Raw genomic sequence first — 23,510 nt, forward strand, 5'->3', positions numbered from 1 at the left:
TTACAAAGAATAGTTGTAAAACTCATGTGACAGTCACATTTTGACATTATAATTTTTTGCAAATTATCATATGGTGTTAGCATTTGCTTAAAAAATTGTTTAAAGGACAGTTTTATATATATGCACATATAGTATAAGCTATTAAATGGTTTATTGTGAAGTAGGTAATTTATTACATTTCTTTTTAGGCACTTCTGCCAACATTTTAATTAGAAATTTATAGATTTTTTTGCAAAATATAACAAAACAAAGTTCTTGATAGTTGCTTTTGATACTTGTGGTTTAAACATAGTTGTATTGCATTTTTTTTTAACAATTAAATGCCTTCCACATGAAGAGGTATGCTCACTCTCTATCCTCTCCGTTGAAACCCACAGACGTCTTGCGGGAAACGCTCTGACATACATTCCCAAGGGAGCATTCAACGGCCTTTACAGTCTTAAAGTTCTGTAAGTAAACTGAGTGTTGTTGGATATATTTCTGATTTTAGTGTCAAATGGCTGCTAATTAACTTGTAAAAGTTGATTGTCTCTAATAAACTATTTACATCCATGGGATAATTCATCTAAATTCAAGTTTACTTCATTGGTACCATAGAGCCATATCATACTTGGCTAAATTTGTATGTGAAAAAAAATTCATCCCTCCATTTCTAATTTTAATATCTTAAATTTTTGCCTTTAAATAACTACCTTATCAACTCAGACTTTTAAAAGAGTATTTCCCTTTCCTTTTGTGTTATGAAATTGGGGTGCATGTCTTCAAAAGCATTTTGATGACAGGGTGAATAAATCACAGTGATGCTGACATAATGAGACCACAGCTTCAAACTGGTTTCGAAGGGCGGTGAATAAGCATCAGCTAAAAACACCAAGTTTGTGTTCCACCTGTGAATGCATAGGGCATTACCTAGTGTATAGCAGATACACTGAGCAGTTTTTTATTTGTTAATTCATTGAAAATTGTAAATATATGAGGTTTCTCATTATTTAATGTCCAATTTCTCAATTTGTTTATCAGAAAACTCATTATTATTAAATACTTCCTTCTTCCGGTACCCATTGTTTAATTTCCTTTTAGTTTGTTCTGTGTAGAAAAAAGAGGCACTTATGTAGATAAAATAGTTAATGCAAGAAAAAGTTTATCTCAGAAAAAAATCCTGATTTTCTTTCTTTGACATAAAAGTTATTAACTTTGATATATTTCTGCTTATTGAAAATTGCATTTCAGTGGCCTAAAAGACACATAGGTTAAAAAAACAGTTCAATCCAATTTAATATTTCGTTAAAAGTGAAATTCAACAGCAGAACCGTTATTTGATCACCTTAGGAGATTAGGTTTGGTTTCCCTTCCTCTGTCTGAATTTTTTCTTTTCTTTTTTTTTTTTTTGCTACTAAGAAGAAATGTTTTTAAGTTGTAATGTTGCCAAACCCTAATAGTAATTCCTTTTGTGGTAAAATTCTGAGTTGTACATAGTTTCACAAACTCCCAAAAAATATCTGGAACCGTTCAAAATGTATCGTGAGAGTCAAGTTTAGGTAAGAACTAAAGTGATTTTTTTTTTCTCATGTCGAGCTATATACCACTAAGTATTTGGGATACTTTTTAAATAAATTTTACTAGAATCAATTATTTTAATTCACTTAACAAAGTGTATATTGGATATATAAGCCAGTGTGTGTGTGTCTCCAGACATCATAATTATACTTTAATTATAAATATGTAAAGTGAATATGTATAAATTAATATGGATATATATGAATTATATATAAATTAGTTATAATTACCTATAATTATAATTTTAAATCTTTGAATTCTTAAATATGAATTATACTAATTAGTATGAAGTCATACTAATTTTTCTATCATAACATTTTTATATTTTATATTAATAATTATACCATTATATATTTCTAATTGCATTCACCAGTGCATTGCTAGTGAATGTTTGTTTCCCACAATGCCCTAAAGATCCATGAAATTAGAGATATCATCTGTCTTGGTCACTGGTATATCCTCAGCTCCTAGGACACTTCCTTACTTATAGTAGACATTTAATAAATATTTGTTGAATTGATGATTCAGGCTGATGATCTAGAGAGAATAAGGGAGTTCTAGACTTTTCAACCTTTTCTTCATTTTGTATAATATTCACCCAATGCTATATGTTTATTAATAGAATATCTATTGTGTATTAAACAAAAAAGTTGTGCCTTCATATCTGATATGTTCTTTTACTTACAAACAGGCTTTTTACCCAGAATGCTCCTGCACACACTTTGCTGCTTCTTAAGGTGCATTTTACCTGAACACTCCAGAGAGCACTGGATTGATCTGATTCAAAAATGAAAAGCATAGGTTATTTCTCAAGCTATCTATTAAAATGTACCCTTTCCATCAGAAAAAAAATGATATTTAGACCCTCTCTTTTATCCACTCCTACTAACCAATGTTTCCTGTCTCCTGTACAATCAAGGGTTCAGCAAAGCCTAGTGCAAGTCATGCTCAAATTAGCATTAAACAAATTATTACTAGAAATATAAAGATCAATAAATATTGTTCATGCTCTTGAAGAGTTTGTAATGTAGTGACACACTGTGGGACCAAGATAGTGGGACAAAGACATAAAAACAGAGATCACTTCTGATTTTTGTGGAAAGTGTGTCCAGATATCTGTGCAGGGTACTGTGAAACTACAAAGGTTGGGGAGTTGATGTCGTCCCATCCGGTGGCTCAGATTTGGCTTCCTGGGAGAGAGGCTTTCCTGGAGATGACCCAGGAGCTGAATCTTGAAGCACAACTAGGAATTAGCCCCTCAAATAAGATAGCCGACTGAGGGGACAGTATGTACAGCAACACAGAGTCAAGAAAGACCTGGGATGAACAGGTAGCTCCAAGCAGGTTAGTGCTTGAGCATTCAGGAGACGCTACAGAGCATTTGGAGAAGAGCTCGCAAAGACAGGAGTCCCAGTTGCAGGGATCATATGTTAAGTCAAAAAAAGTGGACATTATTATATCCTAGGCATGCTGAGGAGTCAAGGAAAAGATGTACGTAAGTGAGGAAAGGCCATGTTCAGACTTTGTACTATAGCTGGGTCCCTGTCAGTGTGAGGAGAGTTCAAGAGGAAAAAAATCTTGCCAGAAATTGTGTTCACTCTTCTCTTTACTTTGCTGACCTGAAGACTAATATTCAATGAATGGCCTCAAATTGTCAAATATTTTTAAAAGTATTTTGGTTTTTGTATTAGGTTGTTTGTGCTGTGATAACAGCATACCACAAACTGGGTAATTTATAAAGAAGAGAAGTTTATTTCTCATAGTTCTGGAGGCTGGGAAGTCCACGATCAAGGTGCTGGCATCTGGTGAGGGCCACTCTCTGCTTTCAAGATGGCATCTTGAGGGCCAAATCCTCTGGAGGGTAGGAATGCTGTGTCCTCCTGTGGCAGAAGGTGGAAAGGCAAAAAGGGAATAAACTTCTTCCAACAAGGCTTTTTATAATGGAATTAATCTATTTCATATGATTGTACTCCAAACATTTTTAAGGCAATAATACAAAATATTTATAAAGCAAACTTTTAAGGGAATTCATTGAGATCACCATTTCTTAATTTTCTGCTAATTTAATTAAAACATCTCCCAAAGGTTCTACCCAACACCTCCCAAAGGGCCCCACCTCCCAACACTGTTGCATTGGGGATTAAGTTTCAACATGAATTTTTGGAGGGGACAAAAACATTCAAACCATAACAGCCTTAAAACAATTTTTCTCAGCAATATTGATTCTGCCTGTTACAGAGTGTTTTGGAAATTTGTGGGAGTATCTTTGGTTGTCCAGATGATTGGCATGTAGTAAGCTGTCCTGCAATGTGCTGCACAGCCCAGCATAAAGAATTCTCCCTTATTCTGGCTTCTGACTGTCCCTCCATATCAACTATAAATCAATAATACTTTAACGTGTAATTGTATTGAAACGTTTTATAAGAAGTTCTGCATATGCTTAATAATTTGCACAGGAAAAATTAAATGGAATAAACATTTTCTCTCAAGATAATTAAATAAGTAACTAGTTTATACGTCCTGTCTATTCCTGATATTTTAAGATTTCTAACCACACATTTAGTTTAAAATCGTGTCAGTAGCTGGGCACAGTGGCTCACGCCTATATAATCCCAGCGCTTTGGGAGGCAGAGGTGACTGAATTACTTGAGCTCAGGAGTTCAAGACCAGCCTGGGCAGCATGACAAAACCCCATCTCCACAAAAAATACAAAAATTAGCCTGGCATGGTGATGAATGCCTGTGGTCCCAGCTACTCAGGAGGCTGATGTGGGAGGATTTCATGAACCCAGGAGGTTGGGGCTACAGTGAGCCAAGATTGCACCACTACACTGTAGCCTAGGTGACAGAGCAAGACCTGTCTCAAAAAATATATAAATAAAATAAAATAATGCAGTAGAAGACTTACCTCAAAAGTCACAAAACAAATTAAAAATATGGAACCATGGAAATGTGCAACCTCTTTAAATTACTATTGTTAAATTACCAGAGTAACAAGAAACACAGGATCTCATTGAATTTCATCAACAAAGTTTGCTTTATAAATATTTTGTATTATTGTCTTTTAAGGTTTTTAGAGCACAATCATGAAATTTATGTTGTGATAATTATATAATGACTTATTTATCTGAGGGTGGCAGGTTTGTTGCTTTTTTAATCTTACTCTTTTACTACCTAGCAAAGTCTACCACCCAACTTCTGAGAAGGCAGTTTTGTGACTATTTCTTTTTCCAATTTAGCCTCAATTCTCTGTTGCCTGTAGAGGGATTTTCAGGGCCTTTTAAAGTACTGGGGAATGAATGCTTGCTTCAGAATGTTATGGAATTTTGAGACAGGATAAATATTCTCTGTGATATTTCCACACTATCTTGCCCTAAAACATAGAGAATTATTTTGACACTATTCATCTGTAAGGAACACTCATTTGGGAGAATATTCATGCTCAATTGTGAGTGTCACACTTCCTGATTTTCTCCACCGTGACATTTGTAATTTGACTTGGCATATTATATTTATTTTAATAAAGATTATTTCCTTCTTTCCCTTTTATAAGTTATGATCTGTTATTACATATCTGTATTAGTTCCTTTTCACACTGCTATAAAGAACTACCTGAGACTGGGTAATTTATAAAGAAAAGAGCTTTAATTGGCTCATAGTTCTGCATGGCTGGGGAGGCCTCAGGAAACTTACAATCATGGCCGAAGCCGCAAGGCATGTCCTACATTGCATCAGCAGGGAGAGAGCGAGGGGAGATCTGCCCCACATTCTTAAACCATCTGATCTCGTGAAAACTCACTCACTATCATGAGAACAGCATGGCAGAAACCCCCCCCCACCATGATCCAATCGCCTCCCACCAGGTCCCTCCCCCAACCTGTGAGGATTACAATTTGACATGAAGTTTGAGTGGGGACACAGAGCCAAACCATATCAGGTTCTCAACTAGTTTTTATTCTAGTATCCATCTAGACCTCTACTCTCATGTTCCCATTCTCATGCAGAATGGCTTCTGATCACATTACTTTTCTCACACCCAACCTTATTTATTAAAAGTAGAGGCAAACGGCTGTCATCCCAGCACTTTGGAAGGCTGAGACGGACAGATCACCTGAGGTCAGGAGTTTAAGACCATCCTGGCCAACATGGTGAAACCTCATCTCTACTAAAAATACAAAAATTAGCTAGGTGTCATGGTGCACCCCTGTAATCCCAGCTACTCGGGAGGCTGAGGCACAAGAATCTCTTGAACCCGGGAGGCAGAGGCTGCACTGAGCCAAGATAGTACTACTGTACTCCAGTCTGGGCAACAGAGTGAGACTCTGTCTCAAAAAAAAAAAAAAGTAGAGGCAGGCATCTGATTCATTCATAAAAATGTTTCCTGAGGTAGTTGCATATGAGCATCATGTATATAATGACATTTGTATCATCTTACTATAAATTACTTTTCTTATATTCTTTATAATACATTTAGGGCACATCAATAAACTATATTGACATTTTTCTTTGAAATAATATGTGTAAATAGGCTACCATTCTATGAATTTTACTTAAGTATAATAGAAGTGGCATTACAAAATGTTTGTTATTAAAGGGAACATTGAATCCAATATACTTGAGAACCACAGTGCTAGAGGTAAAATGCTGAACAAGATAGACCTGTCCCTATTCTCATGAAAACTCTCTTAACTGTTTTATAAAGTTCAAAAGTGGCTGGAGAAAAGAAATAACTGATGGTATTGTGATATAGGGAGGAAGATAATGTGAGAGTAATATTTGTCTGGGCCCTGACCTGAATAAGAATGGTAAAGAGGGCGCATGGACAAAGAAGAGAAAAATAATCTTGATCCAGTCTATTAAGATGGAGAATGAAGACAGCAGCAGCTATCCTTGGCTAGGTCTGTTTTACATCTGAAATCTTATTACTGTGAATGCTAAAACATCCCTAATATTTAAAGTTATTTTTCCTGTAAATATTGGCCCTAATAAAAATAATAAGTAATTGGTTCTATATGGCAAAATATCCAGTCCATGCAATTCTGAACCAGGCTGTCCTCAGCAAAGGTTCATTTTCCAGTGTAAGTCATTCCATGAAAGAATGGCTCATCCTTCTGCCACCCAACACCAAAACCAAAGCCTCATGGAAGTGATGGGTAAAACTAGCCATAGAAAAGTCACAATTAGCCAAAATTCCCCCATTCTCATGTAGACCCAGAATAGAGCCTTGATGGTTACTTTATATCCACACAGAGGACAAATAGGCCAAGGAAATACCTAAGAATTGAGCCATCCATTGTAACCAAGTTCCCATTCAGCAGGTTATTTAATCTCCCTCTCCGTCACTGTACCTGTTCTTACTTAGTCCTGTTGGCAAAAAAAAAAAAAAAAAGTGGGGGAGGGACCAAAAAATTGTATAGAGTAGCATGGGAATGCTGTATGAAATAGTGATTATTTTAAAGCTCCTGGGACAAAGAAATTAAGAAAATATAGAAGTCATCTTTTGTCTCTAGAGAAAATGTTTCATTTTCTTTTCCTAATCATATGTGAATGATAAAAATGAAGTTTTACATGCCTACACCTATATTCAGTATGTTTATATTGCATGTATTCAGTAAGGACTATTTTCAAAAGAAATCAGCAGCCATGTGTAAATGTTTTGTTTTAATTGCACCCCCTAGCACTATAAACCTTATAACTGTTTTGTCTCCCATTGGAATATCTTAAACAAAAACAGAATTTTCTAATTAACCCACTGGAGACTTATAATGATATAATAAAGATAACTTGCTCTTGTTTTGTCATTTGAAAGTAATTAAACAAAAGTTCCTTATGTAGGGAGTGATCAGGGCTTGAATTTTTTTTTAAGTTATATTCTTGGTGTTTTACTGGTAGACATAGTTGAGAATTTAAGTCATTGGGAGGTAGCTTGAGGGTAGCTTTAAAAGTTATCATTGGCCAGGTGCAGTGGCTCACGCCTGTAATCCCAGCACTTTGGGAGGCCAAGGTGGATGGATCATTTGAGGTCAGGAGTTCAAGACAAGCCTGGCCAACATGGTGAAACCCCATCTCTACTAAAAATATAAAAATTAGCAGGCAGTAGTGGCACACGCCTCTAATCCCAGCTACTCAGGAGGCTGAGGCAGGAGAATCGCTTGAACCTAGGAGGCGGAGGTTGGGGTGAGCGGAGATTGCACCACTGGACTCCCATGTGGGCAACAGAGTGAGACCCTGTCCCTCAACCCCACAAAAAAAAAGTTATCATTACTAAAGTTCATTTAAGTTCCTTTCTCTGAAAGAAGACACATAAAGCAGCAGAGAAAGTTCTCCGCTATTCAATGACGAAAAGCTATGTGAAACTCTCTTATCTTCCACCTCAATTTTTCAGATATTTTAGGGAAATCATACTTTAAGAGTTTCACTGTTTGGTTAGTAAAGCAAAGGACAATGCGATACATACTTTGTACCAGTAATATATTATTTATTAATAAACAATTCAGACATCAATTAATTCTATTATCTTTATCTTATCACTTAAATGTATCACAAAAGTAAAGCAATACCTAGAAAACATTTTTGTGAACTTAAAATTGGATGATGGATTGAAACTGCTTGGGAAAATGTAAAATGACAAAAATGTAAAATAACAATAAAATAACACAGAAATCCAAACTTTTAATATTCAGATAAATTATGCAAAACATAGAATTCGAGTTTCAATTCTCCTAATGCCCTAACTGGTAAGTGAAGTGTAGGCATCTTCCTAAAACTCAACTTTATTCCTAAGGAACCAATACATTTGAGACTCTTGGCTTATGAAATTTTAATTGAGTCCAAGTTTAACATAATGAAATTAGTTGAGTAGAACTATTGGAATACAAATGACGTAATTACGTTCCTTAGAAAATCTCAGGCATGGTGAGAAAGGCATAATTTTTATGATCTCCAAATATTTTTCAAGTCTTATTTGTATATGAGCACGTATTTATATACATAAAAGTACTATAAATACTTTCGTATTTTAATCCTCCAACACCTTTTCAACCAGATGATTTTATTCCCGTTATACAGATAAAAGACCAAAGGTCAGGAAGTTAAATGAGTTTCCTTGCCAAGACTAAAAGCTTGGGTCTTATCTCCAAGCCCAATGCAGCTCTTCCTCAAGGTCAAATGAAGATTTTTTTTTTTCTTTTTTTGAGACAGGGTCTCGTTTTGTCCAGAGTAAGTAGGACTACAGGTACATGCAACCACTCCTACTTCCCCAAGTGAAAATATCCTATTAGAAATAGTTAGATAACTGGGTATAGTAACTCACATCCATAGTCCAGGCTACTCTAGAGGCTGAAGCAGGGGAATCCCTTGAGCTCAGGAGTTCGAGTCCAGTCCTGGGCAACAAAGCGAGACTCTCCTATCTTTCTTTTCTAAAAAAATAAATAAATAGGCTGGGTGCAGTGGCTCACACCTGGGATTACAGAATCCCAGAACTTTGGGAGGTTGAGGTGGGAGGATCACTTGAGGTCAGAAGTTTGAGACTAGCCTGGCCAACATGGTGAAACCCCGTCTCTACTACAAATACAAAAATTAGCTGGGCATGGTGATGCGTGCCTGTAGTCCCAGCTACTGGGGAGGCTGAGGCAAAAAAAATCGCTTGAACTCAGGAGGTGGAGGTTGCAGTGAGCCGAGATTGTGCCACTGTACTCCAGTCTGGCGACAGAGTGAGATTCCATCTCAAAATAAATAAATAAATACATACATACATACATACATACATATTTAGCACAGCATGGGGTGGTTCTCAGTGGGTGGTGCCCTGCTCAGCAGTACTGGCGTCACCTGAGAGCTTATTACAAGCGTGAATCTCCTGGCCCTTACTCAGACCTACTAAACCAGAAACTTTGGGGTGGGGCCCCGCATTCTGTTTTAACCTCCCAATGGCTTTTGATGAACCCTAAAGTTTGACAACCACTGGCACAGAGTTTTCTTTTTCTCTGGCTCATTAAATTGTCAAATCCAGTACAAAAAGTATTAGTTTCGAGAAAGGGCCTATTAATGTACATTAAAAGGGCCAATTTTTACTGAATGCTTATCATGTAGCAAGCATTGATCTATGAACCATCACTCATTGAATCATCACAATGAGCCCTGCAAGGTAGGTGTTATTACTGATCACTGAGGCATGGAGAGATTCAGTGATTTTCCCATCTCTAGTGGCGGAGAAGAAGTGGTCAGATTTGAGAATCCATGTTCTTAACCATACCGTTCATATGCAATCTGAGAATTTGCACAGTCAGCACATATGCCTCAAGAGAATGCTGCCTGGTGCGCTGGAAAACACAGCAACCTTTGGAGTTAGACACACCTGGGTGGAATTCCAGCTAGTCAGGTAGTAAACAGAAACTTCCTTTGTAGAGATGAAAGAACCAGGCAGATTGTTTCCGAAATACAAACACAAGTTTGCAACTTAATAAGTAGAAATATTTCTTTCAAATTTCTGCTTTCCTAAAATAGTCTTCTGCCTCAGGCTTACATAGACTACAAATACTGGGAGAAAAAAAAATGTGCTGCAAAATTCTTGTTATAAACATTTACGAATAAGGTAGCAAACTATAAGGAATCTCGTGGGAATTTGTTTCCATGCTATTTCCTCATTAGCAATGATATATTTTTATTTCATAGCTCCCAGGTGTTTCCATTCTGTTATCCCCATAGTCTGAAAAACTGTTCAAGTTTTTCAAGTGCAAGTGCAAAAACACAAATACTTCACAAAAGGAATTTAGCTTATATCAAAATACAGCCATGCAGAGAAGGTAGACAATTTTAGCATCCTACTGTTATCCTTATTTCCATTTGGTGTAATCTATACAAGCAGCAGAATGATCCTTTAAAAACATACATAAGAGCATGTCATTTTCGTACATATGCCCTTCAACAGTGGTTTCTCATCACACATAAAATAAGGTCTTATGTCGGCCGGGAAGCCCTCCATGAGATGGTCTCAGGCTCTCTCTCTCCCAACCTCAAGTCCTCACTCATTCCTCAGACACAGTTGGTCCTTTGCTGCTCCTTTAACAAGTCAAGCAAGCTCCCTCCAGCCTCCAGCCCTTGTACTTACTCTTCCCTTTTCCTTGGTAACTTCCCAAATGTTCACAAGGATTTTCTACCTGTCTTCCTTCTGGCCTCCAGTTAAATATCACCTTTCAGAAAGACCCTTCCTGACCACTTTTAAAATAAAAATCTCACCCCCTGATACCATCTATCCCAAATTCATAGTTTTGTTTTTTATTCATAGTACTTATCACTTGTCTCATGTTATATTAATATATTCATTTGTTCATCTTTAATTATCTTCACTCGTCACAGGAATTTAAGCTCCCCAAAAGACAAGACTTTGTCTGATGCTCTGTTGTTTTTCTGACACCTAGAACAGTGCCTGGCCCTGTTATGGCCTGTTATTGTTCATTTTTTTTAACATTTTTCTTTATTTCTTTTAACATACAGTATGCTGCAGAATAATCAGCTAAGACAGGTACCCACAGAAGCTCTGCAGAATTTGCGAAGCCTTCAATCCCTGTAAGTATAGTAGACATTGCAAAATATATTTAAGATCAATTTGGGAAAAGCATTGAAATGTTCAGTTGGCCACTTTAGTATGTTCTTTGGTTGGGAGTCATACCTAAATAAATTGTGAATGAGAGCCCATTAGAGCAACAACTCTTCATCATTCATTGAGCGATATGTATGAGAGGAACCAGTGTTGGAGTTTGGGGTTTTAGGGTGGACATTTAATTTCAGCACCTCCAGTCCAAAGCACTACTTCCAAGATCCTGTCCTACATTCCCCTGTAATATTCTTGCTTCTGAATTCAAATAAGAAATAATGCTTTCCTTTTACTTAAAAAAAAAATAGATGCTGTATTAGGAGATATACCTAATGTAAATGATGAGTTAATGGGTGCAGCCCACCAACATGGCACATGTATACATATGTAACAAAACCTGCATGTTGTGCACATGTACCCTAGGACTTAAAGTATAATTTAAAAAAATAAATAAATAATAAAAAAAATGCTGTAATCTAGACATTTTGACATCTTTGATTTATTCTGTTTTTAGATTGAGTTGTCTTGTAATCAAGTTTTTTCGAGTCAAATAAAGGCTTACTTTTTTAGTACTGCCTATATAATACATTAGGGATCCTCAAGTCAGGAGCCTAAGATCTACTGGTATATTCTGAAGCTTCCCCGTCACAGAACACAGATGTGCAGACGTAGCCATAAACAATCCCACAGATACAAACATCCCTTAGACTCACACACCACACACAGACACATGGACTCACAGAGGTGCTGGTGTTCCCTACTCTGAATCCACAACTTTTCCATCAGGAGTTTCCTACCCCCCAAACACACTGATTGAAAACTTCTGAATAAATAAAATTACTCACAAAAGAACATTCTCACCAGCTAAATGTTTTGGAGCTTGTATTGTAAGGAGTAGATTGTAGTGATTACTTGGCAAGTCTATACTACTACTGTTTTGTCAGTAAATCTTCCTCCCATTAGAATGTATAAGTGTTTACAATGTATTGCATGATTTCCAATATATCACACATGTGTGATATATGCTCTAATCTTACACTGGAGGTGCACATCTGCCAAACAAAATAGTGGGTTGTAGTTCGTGATGAGGAAGATAAATGCATTAAAAGGGCAAATAAATATTGATAAACATTGTGGACTCCAGCTGAAAATTGTTGTAAAGAATCCTTTGGTTAATAATTACATATAGTTTGCTTAATGCCTTTTACTGAGGTAACATAGAGGGAGACTGTGAGATTTGAAGATGATACTTTCATCCTTTGATCTTTTTTTTTTTTAAATGAAAGAAAATCTGTGCTCGAGATCATTTTAAGCCTTTTACTCCAGTCAAACAAAGTGACTTCCTAGGTTTTCACCAGCCTATAGATAAACAAGCCCACAAGGGCCCCTTTGTGGTATGGGATAGGTCTGTTGTATTTTCTGGAGCTCCTTAATGTCATGACAGTATCACTTCTCCTTTGTTGCACAAGCCTTTACCTGAAGGAAAGAAGAAACAGCTGGAGAAGCAGAACAGCCTCAAGTTGAGGCATCTGTGTAAGAGTACAGGGATCTAGTGGCTAAATTGAAACGGAGATAATGACGGTAGCCAATAGGAACTTTAAACAGCTGCCAGGCAGGCAGTAGATAGAAGGATAAGAGTTTGTAACCAAAAGCCACTATCAGCTGAAAGAAGATCACAAACAGAACACAAGCAGAAGTGAACTCTTTGAGAAAGAGAAAACCATGAATCTTTTGTTCGCTGGAACTGGTGGTGCCTCTCTGATAAAGGTGTTCAGATTTAGTTTCTTACAGTCTAGATATTTACTGTTCACCAGGTGTCTCTACATTTGGTTTCTGGTTTGCAAAAAGAATAACGTTTTGAAACTTTTTAAATATGTGTTCCCTGTGAAAAGGTCAAGGGTCAACTTTCTGGTTTGACAGTGACCACATCCAAACTAAAGGATCTAGATAGATCCTCGGCCCCCAGTTCACATTGGATTGTATCAGCTGGGTTATGCAATGTTTGTCAGGGGCCCCTTTGTCCAGAGCATAGACAGACCAGTGTGAGTGCTGAATGCTGGCAATGTGTGCTGGTGTACCACTTTTTCTCACTGATATTTCTTGTGCTGCTCTGATACAAGACTTAAGAGTTATCAAAAAAAAACAAACAAAAACAAAAACAAAAAAAACCATGATACTTTGGGAGATTAAAGTGGGAGGATCACTTGAAGCCAGGAGTTTGAGAGCAGCTTGGACAACACAGTGAGACGCCCCCCACCATCTCTACAAAATAAAAATTAAAAAACTTAGCTGGGTGTGGTGACATGTGCCTGCGGTCCCAGCTAGTCGGGAGGCTGAAGCAGGAGGATGACTTGGGTCCAAGAGTTTGAGGTTACAGTTTACAGTGAGCTACGATCATGCCACTGCACTCCAGCCTGAGCTACAGAGCAAGACCCCAAAGCAAAGAAAGAGAAGAGAAGAGAGGAGAAGAGAAGAGAAGAGCATGATAAACGTAGGCTGAACCACCAACCCTGCAGATACCATATTGTACCAACAAAAGGAGTGCCCCACCTATACATACACCAGGCCAGTTTGGAGGTTTAGGGCACATTGTGCCCCTTTGAAGTTCTATTGTTGTCCTGGTTTTAAAGTATTTAATTGTAGCTTCTCCTTCTTCCTTTAAGCACTTATAAAAATAAAAACATTAGTTTGAGTTTACTGGTCATTACAAACAAGCATTCCTTATCGATTCTCCATTCATTTTCCAGGCCATATGTTAGCCTCTGTGCTTCCATATCAATGAAGTAATGATGAGGGTAGGACTTTGCCTCATCCACACTGCCAACATCTGGGAAGCCTCCATTCCATTGCCATCTCTTCTTGGACTGGAGTCAACCCTTAGATCTTCACTTAGCCTTTTCTTCTACATGGCTTCTCTTTTTTTTTCTTTTCACTCTCTTGAATTCACTTTCTTTTTCTCCACATTATTATATTTCTTGGATTATACATTCATTCTTCAAGAAGCACTCTACACTTGATAGGGGCTGTGTGCTCATTGTCTTTCTACATGCCTGGCCTTGTATAAAGAGTAATGGCAAAAACCACATTTTCTTTTGCACCAACTGAATAACTTCTGCAGTGGGCCTTCTGAACACTGGCTGCAAATAAGATTCATCTGGAAAGACCTGACGCCTAGGCTGTAGCCTAGAACAATTAAAATCAGAATCTCTGGCCCAGGTGTGGTGGCTCATGCCTATAATCTCAGCATTTTGGGAGGCTGAGGTGGGAGGATCTTGAACCCAGGAGTTGGAGACCAACCTGGACAACATAGTGAGACCCCTGTCTCTCTGTAAAAAATTAAAAAGTTAGCTGGGCATGGTGGCCTGCACCTGTAATCCCAGCTACACATGAGGCTGAGGTGGGAGGATCACTTGAGCACAACAAGAACTCAAGGGTACAGTGAGCCCTGATCATGCCACTGTACTCCAGCCTGGGCGAGAGAGCAAGACCATATCTCAAAAAAAAAAAAAGAATCTCTGAAGATAGGACTCATGCATGCACTAGTGTTTTCTAACTGGCTCGATTGCATAGTTAAGTATTTCCTAAGTGAAAATTAGGAAAACTATTGACCTGACCTGGAGCATTCCCTCAGATGATCTGCAAAGAATTCTCCTGAACTCTTTTCCAAACTGAAATTACAAGCTCGAGCAATGTAGTGAGATGCTGTCTCTAAAAATAATTAAGTAAATAAGTACAATTGGCTGGGTGTCACATGCATGACTGTAGTCCCACCAGTCATGGTGGAGGCTGAGGTAGGAGGATCACTTGAGCCCAGGAATTTGAGGCTGCAGTGAGCTATGATCATGCCACTGCACTCCAGCGTGGGCAATAGAGCAATACCCTGCCTCTGAAAAAAAAGAAAAGAAATACCTGAAATAATAACAAAATCCATACTTTGCATTCTACTATGAGCTAATAATATACTTAAAATATAAAAGTCAGGCATTGTAGCGTTTGTGTTTAATTGAAAACAGCTTGCATGCCTATGCATTCCACTGATAACCCAGGGAGATAAAGTTAAGAGGCCACATGCTCTATCACCCTGCTATTCAGATTTGTTCTGTGGGCCAGCAGCATCAGCACCGCCTGAGAAATGCAGAACACTGAGTCTCAGCTCTGTCTTACTTAATAAAAATCTTCATTTTAACAAAATCCTAGGTGATTCGTATGCAAAATGCATTTGAGAAATTAAAATTGTTAGTGTTCTAGAACACTAACAAAGTGGTCCACAAATCAAAAATGGTTGAAAACGACTGACATAGATCATTTGCATTCTTTGCTCCACCCATATACACTTGGCTTCCTTGAATAAAGTTTAGGAAATTTGATATATTGAAATTGGTAACATTGCTGTGAGGAAGAAACAAATTGTGCTCATGTTTCAAGGAATGTTAATTTTCCATTTATTACACATATACAAAAGATGCTTTGTTTTGTTCATAATGGAAACGCATAGGTACACTTGTGGTTTTTTTGTTTTGTTTTTTGAGATGGAGTCTCACTCTGTCACCCAGGCTGGAGTATAGTGGTGCAATCTCAGCTCACTGCAACCTACACTTCCCAAATTCAAGCGATTCTCCTGCCTCAGTCTCCTAAGTAGCTGGGATTACAGGCACCTGCCACCGTGGCTGGCTAATTTTTTGTATTTTTGTAGAGACAGGGTTTCACTATGTTGGCCAGGCTGGTCTTAAACACCTGACCTCAAGTAATCCGCCTGTCTCTTGGCCTCCCAAAGTGCTGGGATTACAGGAGTGAGCCACAGTGCCCAGGACACTTGTGTTCTTTTAACTCTTCTGATGCTAACAAATTGCTGGGCTAAGGAATAAGAGTGCAGGCCCACAAGCCAGAGCCCAGAAGCCCAGAGCCTGCCCCTGTACAGCATGTACATTTGGCTTCTGACATGGCAATGACTGCCCAGACACCAATTAGATTTTTTGTAATGTAATCAAATATAACCTAATTTCCTTTCTGTTTTTTGGAAGGGAATAGGAAATGTAATCAGAATTCACTGTAAGCTGTATTTTACCAAAAAACTTTTGGCAGTATAGACATTTGAGGACTAGAATCAGATTACAGTGATTTGATGGAAACTCAAAACTTAACCCTCCCATACCCTCACACTTTTATGTTAATAGTTAAGAAATCGATCTGTAAAGAAAAATCATTGCTTCATTTGTGATCATCATTAATGAATTTTAAGCAACTCACTGTCACTAGTGAAGTTCAAGATGATCAGAGAGAGTTGTGTATTCATGTTTGTCCAGATAACCAGAGTATTATTTAATGCATGTTGGTTTTTATTCCAAGTGTGCACAAGTGAAGCTAACTGTGGAATGTGCATAATCGCAAAGGTAATAGGTTGGTAAATAGGAAATGAAAGAATAATTAAACGTATCTTTATTATTGTCTCTATTCTCCGATTAACTAATATTCATCTTCAAAATATGACTGTATTTTAAAACCCAAGAATAATGTATAATTCCTGCCTGGCACATCTTATTATGATATCATCTTCAGGGCTATAGAACCCACCCCTGGATTCTATAAAATGTCAATAACTTCATCAGACTCTGCATGGTAGTCTTTTCCTTACAGTAGTCAAAAAAGAGAGAGAAACTAAGTGAGAGGAATAGGTAGGTGGAAGAGATGGGGCTCACAGTGCTGAGCAGAAAGTAAGACAAGCCTAGGACCAGGAGCAATTTTCTCCCATTAGCATCCAGGAGCCTACTGGGCTTCAGACATGGGACGTAGAATGGGAAGGAAGAAACAGAAGACAAGGAAGTGTAAGCAGACCAAAACAAAGGAAGATGAGGTAGCCAAAAGAGTAAGATTAAAGAATCAAAGGGGTTTAAAAAAAAAAAAAAAAACAGTGGTTTTAGCATTGGTGACATTCCTTCCACTAAAATAGTCTCCAGAAACAGAAATCACAAGCCTACACAATAAAAATGAACCGTGATTTTAGTTTGTTTTGCTCTGTTCACAAAAGTGCCAGGATATTAGGTACGTATTGGGATGGAGGTGGACTTAGAAGTTCCAGAGGCCAAAGCATTTGTCTGTTGCACAGTGAAGCATTCACTTCACAGAACCATAGGCAGATCAGCACCCAGTGAATTCTTGGGAGGAAGCAAAGTTTTGCCCTGATTCTTCTCCAATTTAAACATTAGGGGAGAATTATTTTAACAGAAAAAGCTCTTTCTACATAATGTTTACAAGAAGGGAGAGCTAAAATTGGAGCATTGTCCTCAGAATCATATAAGGAGGGAAAAGCGAATACTTTATGCAATAGCCATGCATGAAAGATTCTTATATCAGGTTACCTGCCAATCCTGTGATAAATTGCATACATGGCCCTCCTATCAGAGAAATAAAGAGAACGTGGGTGTTATAGAATGAGAAGTAAAATAAATTTGTTTAAAGCTTGTGATGTAAAATGAAGGTTAACTTTGGAAAGTAGATTGAACTCTTGGCTACAGAGATAACAGCCATATAAATGAGGCACAGTCTTTCTGCCTTTTCAGGATAAACAGGGTCTGTGATCAGTTGTGAGAAGAGGAAAACACATAAGGAAAGCAGCAGAGAATGGGAATATTGCAAAGACAAAAATCAGAATGTGGAATTGAATACACATCCATAGTTATCAAAGCAGCAGCCTCCCATATTTATTAAACAGTTTTACTTGCATCATCACATTTTGTCCTCACAGAAACCTCATGAAGTAGGTGCTGAGATTATTCCTTCCTTAGTACTGAGGAAGCAAAGAGAACAGAGAGGTCAGCTGATCTTCCCAAGGTCACATGGTTTGTAATAGAGTCAGGCTAGAGGTGAGTCTCGGATAAGAACCCTGTTTTGCTACCAGATTCCAGAATCTGCCCATTTCACCACCACATTATCTTACCTCTCTCAGAGAATCCTCTGCGGAAAATGGGCACCGATGAGAAGAAGCAAAGGCTTGACAAAAACACATATTACCTGTAGACATATAACTGTGAATGTTTATAAAAGGAAAGAGAAGTTGGAATGTTGCAAAACGGAAAGAAAAAAATAAAAGAAGGGAAGGCAACAGTATCAAAGCGTGAGCCAGTCAGCCTTTTCGACTGTTTCTCTGTGCATTTAGTTGTCTGGTCCCTCACTACCTGTGAGGTAGAAACTGTCTCCACTTTTCTGATGAGGAAACCGTAGGTGAGAAAGTGAAAGGCATCCTGCCACTAACGCAAAGGTAAGGTCTGATTAGACAAAGACAAGAAAGAAGAGCATTCCAGACAGAAGGAACTATGTGTGCAACTCCTTACAGTGGTGGGGGAAACCTGGTATATCAAGAAACAGAAGGTCAGTGCAGCTGAGGCAGGAGTGAGGTGGAGAGACTTGCAAGAAGAGCACATCTAGTGAGGCAGGTGGAGGCCAGACCCCCTGAAGGATATTTGGGACATGTCAAGGATCTCAGTCTTTATTGTAAAAGCAATGGGAATCCTTTGGAGGGTTTTAAGGCTGGCAGGGGGTCACTGCAATAGTCTGGGAGAGAAAGGAGAACTTCATCAGGGTGGGGACAGTGGAGATGAAGAAAGGGAGATGGATTCGAGGAATATCTAGGAGATGAAATTACCAGTGTTTGATAATGAATTGGCTACGAAGAATGAAGCAGAAAGAGGTGTGGAGAATAACTTCTAAGTTTCTGGTTTATACAGCCATGTGCTTACTGAAGCCCGTCACTGGACAAGACACACTGGGAGATGGCTGTACATATTTGGGGAGTATGTGGTTCTGGGATAATGAGTTTGGTCTTGAGCGCTTGTGTTTAAGGAGGAACAACTAAGTAGAGATGCCACATAGTTTGAAATCCAGATCTGGACTGAAAGAAAAAAAAAGTACAATCTAGTTTAGGCCCCCCAACCATGCATTTCTCTTCACCTAACACTTTATTATAATGATTGATTTGTCTGACCACCCTTTAGAAAACATGCTCCATAATGGTTGGGACCATGCCTCCCTGGTTTACTGCTAGATCTTCAGCACTAGGTAGAGTACCTATGACAAAGAAAGCACTAGAATGTACATATCGAACTGAACTGAAACCTCAAACTCAGTGTTGATCTAGGTGGCTACTCAGACGAGATTGGGCACATTCAGGGTGATATGACCAGAGGCTAGACAGCCACTCAAGATGAGTTCGTCTCCCCTAGTTTAACTGTAACCTGCATTTATTCATCTCCCTGGGTCCAAACTCTTACTTCTGTACCCTGGCTTTCCCACATTCCTTTCTTGGGCTGGGAGTTGGACCCAGTGGTTCCTGCAGAGATTTTAGAGTTGATCTATCTGCCAGAATTAGTTTTCCCATTGTCTCAGCTGAGGATTCCCCATTCCAAGAGTAAGACACAGGAAAGAACCATGATATTAAGTCTTAGAAGGTTAATGAGATTCAGATAGGCAGTGGGTAGGGGATGCTCATAAACACAAGGCCCAGAAGTACTGTGGGAAAGAGCCAGAAAAGAGATTTGACTGGGACAGAGAAATGAGATAAAAGTTTGGCCAGATAAGGTAAGACGAGAGCTTTGAATATCAGAACAGAAAGTTAGGGTTTAAAAGGAATGATACTGTGGAAGAACTGTAGATTTCTAACAGGGGGATTATTTAGAGTGTAACTTTAGGGAGATTAATCTGGCAGCAGCCTACAGGATTAATTGAAGAGATAAGAGATCAAAGGCAAAAGGACCAGCTCAGAGGCTGTGCAGTAATGCAGGTGTGAAGAGATAAGAGAATTAACTAGACAGTGGAAATGGAAAGTCTCGGAGATGAAGATAAATGGAAAGAACTTGGTGAATGATTGTTTGGAAGGCAATGAAAGATTCAAAAATGACCCCTAGATTTTAAACCCTGGTGATACCTGGAAGACTAATGGTGCCCCTGATAGAAAAAGGGTCTTCGTTTTCTATGAAGAAGAATAAAACTGAAGAAGTTATTGCTCACATTACATTGGCTGTAAATCATCTCCTTGCTACAGTATTCACAGCAGTGGTGATCTCTGAGCTCACCAAGCAACTTTTAATGTCATTTGACTTTAAAATATATTCCTTCTTGGAGTCTTACACTTCTCAAAGATGCAAGAGAGACAGAGGTTTGGTTCCTTTAGACACTTCGTCTGGCTCCTAGTCAAGATAGCTGATTAGTCTCTAAATTACTGCATTTCAATGAACCTGTAGACTTTTATCTCTCCCCAAGCTGGAGAGGGGGAAATTCTTTGTTTTTTTTTGTTTTTTTTTTTTTTGTTAACCATTTCAGAGGTAAGTCTAAAGCAATAATTTTTCTTCCTACTGGCCACCTTAAGTTTACCAGTACATAAGATGGTGATTAGAAAGACAGAAGCACAAATTTCCCATATAAGCAATCATGTTATTTAATATCTTCCTAGATAGGCTTAATATCTCCCTAGATATTAATTTGGAATCACACATTATGGTCTCCATAAATATTAAAAAACAACCACCACCACAACAAAAGTGACACTGGTGTTATTGTGAAGAATTAATATAAGTCATTATGGATTCAAGATGTAAGAGTACATATAGATTAAATAATAGCCCAATAGTATTATAATTCTGTGACAAATTTAGCTCCAATGGTCCACTGATTCCAAGGCAATAAAATTTCAATGCAGTAAATTTTATTACAACAAAAAATGTATGTACTTTGTTAAACTGTAATATATGCAGATACAGAACTACACGATTTTCACTTTATTGAAAAAGTAAAATAATAATCAAGAATGCTTTCATTTCTTAAAATTTATAAATGAACTAAATTGCTGTGGTTTTTTGGCTATCATGACTTGTTCAAAGTGTTCTCACAAAATGTACAATGTACTGTTTAAGAGGGTTGGTCACTTCTTTAAAACTTATTTTTTAAAAATGCTCATCCAGGCCGGGAGCCATGACTCACACCTGTAAACCCAGCACTTTGGGAAGCCGAGGCAGGAGGATTGCTTAAGCCCAGGAGTTCAAGACCAGCCTAGGCAACATGGCAAGACTCCATCTCTACAAAAGTAAAAAAAAAAATAAAAATAAATATTTTTATAATGCTCATCCAGCCAGGCACAGTGGCTCACAGCTGTAGTCCTAGCACTTTTGAAGGCTGAGGGGGGAGGATCACTTGAGATCAGGAGTTTGAGACCAACCTGGCCAACATGGTGAAATCCCATCTCTACCAAAAAATACAAAAAAATTAGCTGGGCATGGTGGTGCACACCTGTGGTCCCAGCTGCTCTGCTCAAGAGGCTGAGGTGGAAGAATCACTTGAACCCAGGAGGCAGAGGTTGCAGTGAGCTGAGATCCTGCCACGGCACTCCAGCGTGAGTGACAGAGTGAGACCCTGTCTCAAAAAATAAATAAATGCTCATCCAAATATAAAATAGCAATATCAGTCATAAAAATGCATTGCTTCATAACTCTGTTTATTACAAGAATCCCTATAAACTGTATCATGCAGCTGCAACATTCTTCACACTTTTAGCTTTTTTTTTTCCTCCAAGTCATCCATGTTAATAATTGACATTATTACAATCGTCTCAGATATGGAATTAACCAAGATCAATGGCTTATCTTTTGAATAACACTTTACTTCTTGTAGTTAATGGCTCATCAAAGACATTCTTAAACAAATATATAAATTTGTGTGGTACATTGACAAGGTGTCATATATGAGATATGTATAAAGGGCCATTTTCTGGAACAACAATAGCAATAATGATCTCATTTTCTAATCTTCACAATAACACCATTTATAAATGGAAAGTTTTATCAGGGAGTATGGAGTAGCTTGGCAAAATGTTTCTTGTGAAAGAGAAAATTTACATAATTAACCATTTTTACATAGAAATATTAGGAAGAAAACTTTAAACATAAAGAAAATGAGCTTATTTTATTTGGTGGCGGGGGCAGGTGGGGTTGCCTGAACATAAAAGATTAATTGTTTGAGGCCTAGCACTTTGGGAGGCTGAGGTAGGCAGATCGCCAGAGGTCAGGAGTTCAAGACCAGCCTGGCAAACAAGGGGAAACCCCGTCTCTACTAAAAATACAAAAAAAATAGCTGGGTGTGGTGGCACGCACCTGTAATACCAGCTACTCAGGAGGCTGAGGCAGGAGAATTGCTTGAACCCAGAAGGTGGAGGTTGCAGTGAGCCAAGATTGGGCCACTGCACTCCAGCCTGGGCGACAGAGTGAGACTCGGTATCAAAAATATATATATATATATATATATATAAACAGTTTGCCTGTTACCTTCTAGCTCTTTGCCACGTAGAACACATTGATATGACAGAACCACATTCACAGTGAACTTGGAGTTATGTTTTATTTTTATTTTACCTAATACTGGGTAACATTCATCTCTGTTCTTGCATGGCCTCCATCCATCCAGTTGCCCAGGCCAGAATGCTGATTCACCATAGCTTCCTCACCTTCCTCTCTGGCCACATCTGGGGAGTCACCAAGTTCTACCAGGCCCACATATTTAACATCCCTCATAGTAGGCCCTTCCTCGCCATTTCCACACTTCCTTCAGGCACTCATCTTTCTCACCCTGATGACTGCAACTGCCTTGTTCATGTACTTCTCACTAGGCCCTCCTACACACTGCTATTAGAGTGACCTTTCTACAGCACATGTATTATTAGGGCCTCCGGTCAGAAAGCCTACAACACCCTCATTTCAGAGAAACACTTTTATGCAAACCTTGAAGACTGCTGGGAGAGGATGAGTCATTTCTCACAGACAGGTAGCCCGGAAACCTGGGAGTGATGTCATCCAGACTCCACTTAACTTTGGATACTCAAAGTTATTGAGGCCTCTTGACCAGGTTCAGTGGTGGGGAGGCAACAATTGGGTTCATAAGAGACAGTCCCCTTGGCCAAGCAGCTCGAGCAGCAGAGCCTCGTCAGTAATTGTGGAGTCTTCAACCTTAAGCCCTCCCTCCAGAGAAAGAGTGATTTCAACACACACCCAAAAGTCATGCCATGACCCCTCCTCATCAGTTGTAGCCCTCTAAGTAACATTGCAAAGACTCGTACTTAATAAAACTCTGTTCTTGCACCAGGTGTTGTAATATTTTTTCTCAGCCATTTTAGCCTTTTGGACACCAGCTATTCTACTGCTGGCCTAACACAGAAGATGTGCATCCTCTTTTCTCTGTGATGGTAACCTTACTATAATACTGATTAAAACATGCAGGGTCGCGTACTGATTAAAGAATGTAGGTAAATAGAGAATCACCAGCCCATATGGCAAGAAAATGGCAATCTCCCATAGACAGATGTGAAATAATAAAGGGTTAAG

At 38.4% G+C, this 23,510-nt stretch overlaps 1 protein-coding gene across 3 annotated transcripts in view; it reads left to right on the forward strand.

The window, feature by feature from the left end:
• LGR5 (leucine-rich repeat containing G protein-coupled receptor 5) overlaps positions 1–23,510 on the forward strand; it is a 146,835-nt gene that overhangs the window by 86,218 nt on the left and 37,107 nt on the right. For all 3 annotated transcript variants that reach the window (XM_011929335.1, XM_011929336.1, XM_011929337.1), the window contains exons 3-4: positions 378–449; positions 11,052–11,123. In XM_011929335.1, the coding sequence (XP_011784725.1) occupies positions 378–449; positions 11,052–11,123 (144 nt within the window). The remainder of the gene's footprint in view (positions 1–377; positions 450–11,051; positions 11,124–23,510) is intronic.

The sequence above is a fragment of the Colobus angolensis genome, unplaced genomic scaffold (assembly GCF_000951035.1).
Source record: "Colobus angolensis palliatus isolate OR3802 unplaced genomic scaffold, Cang.pa_1.0 Scaffold80, whole genome shotgun sequence".
NCBI classification, from domain to species: Eukaryota; Metazoa; Chordata; class Mammalia; order Primates; family Cercopithecidae; genus Colobus; species Colobus angolensis.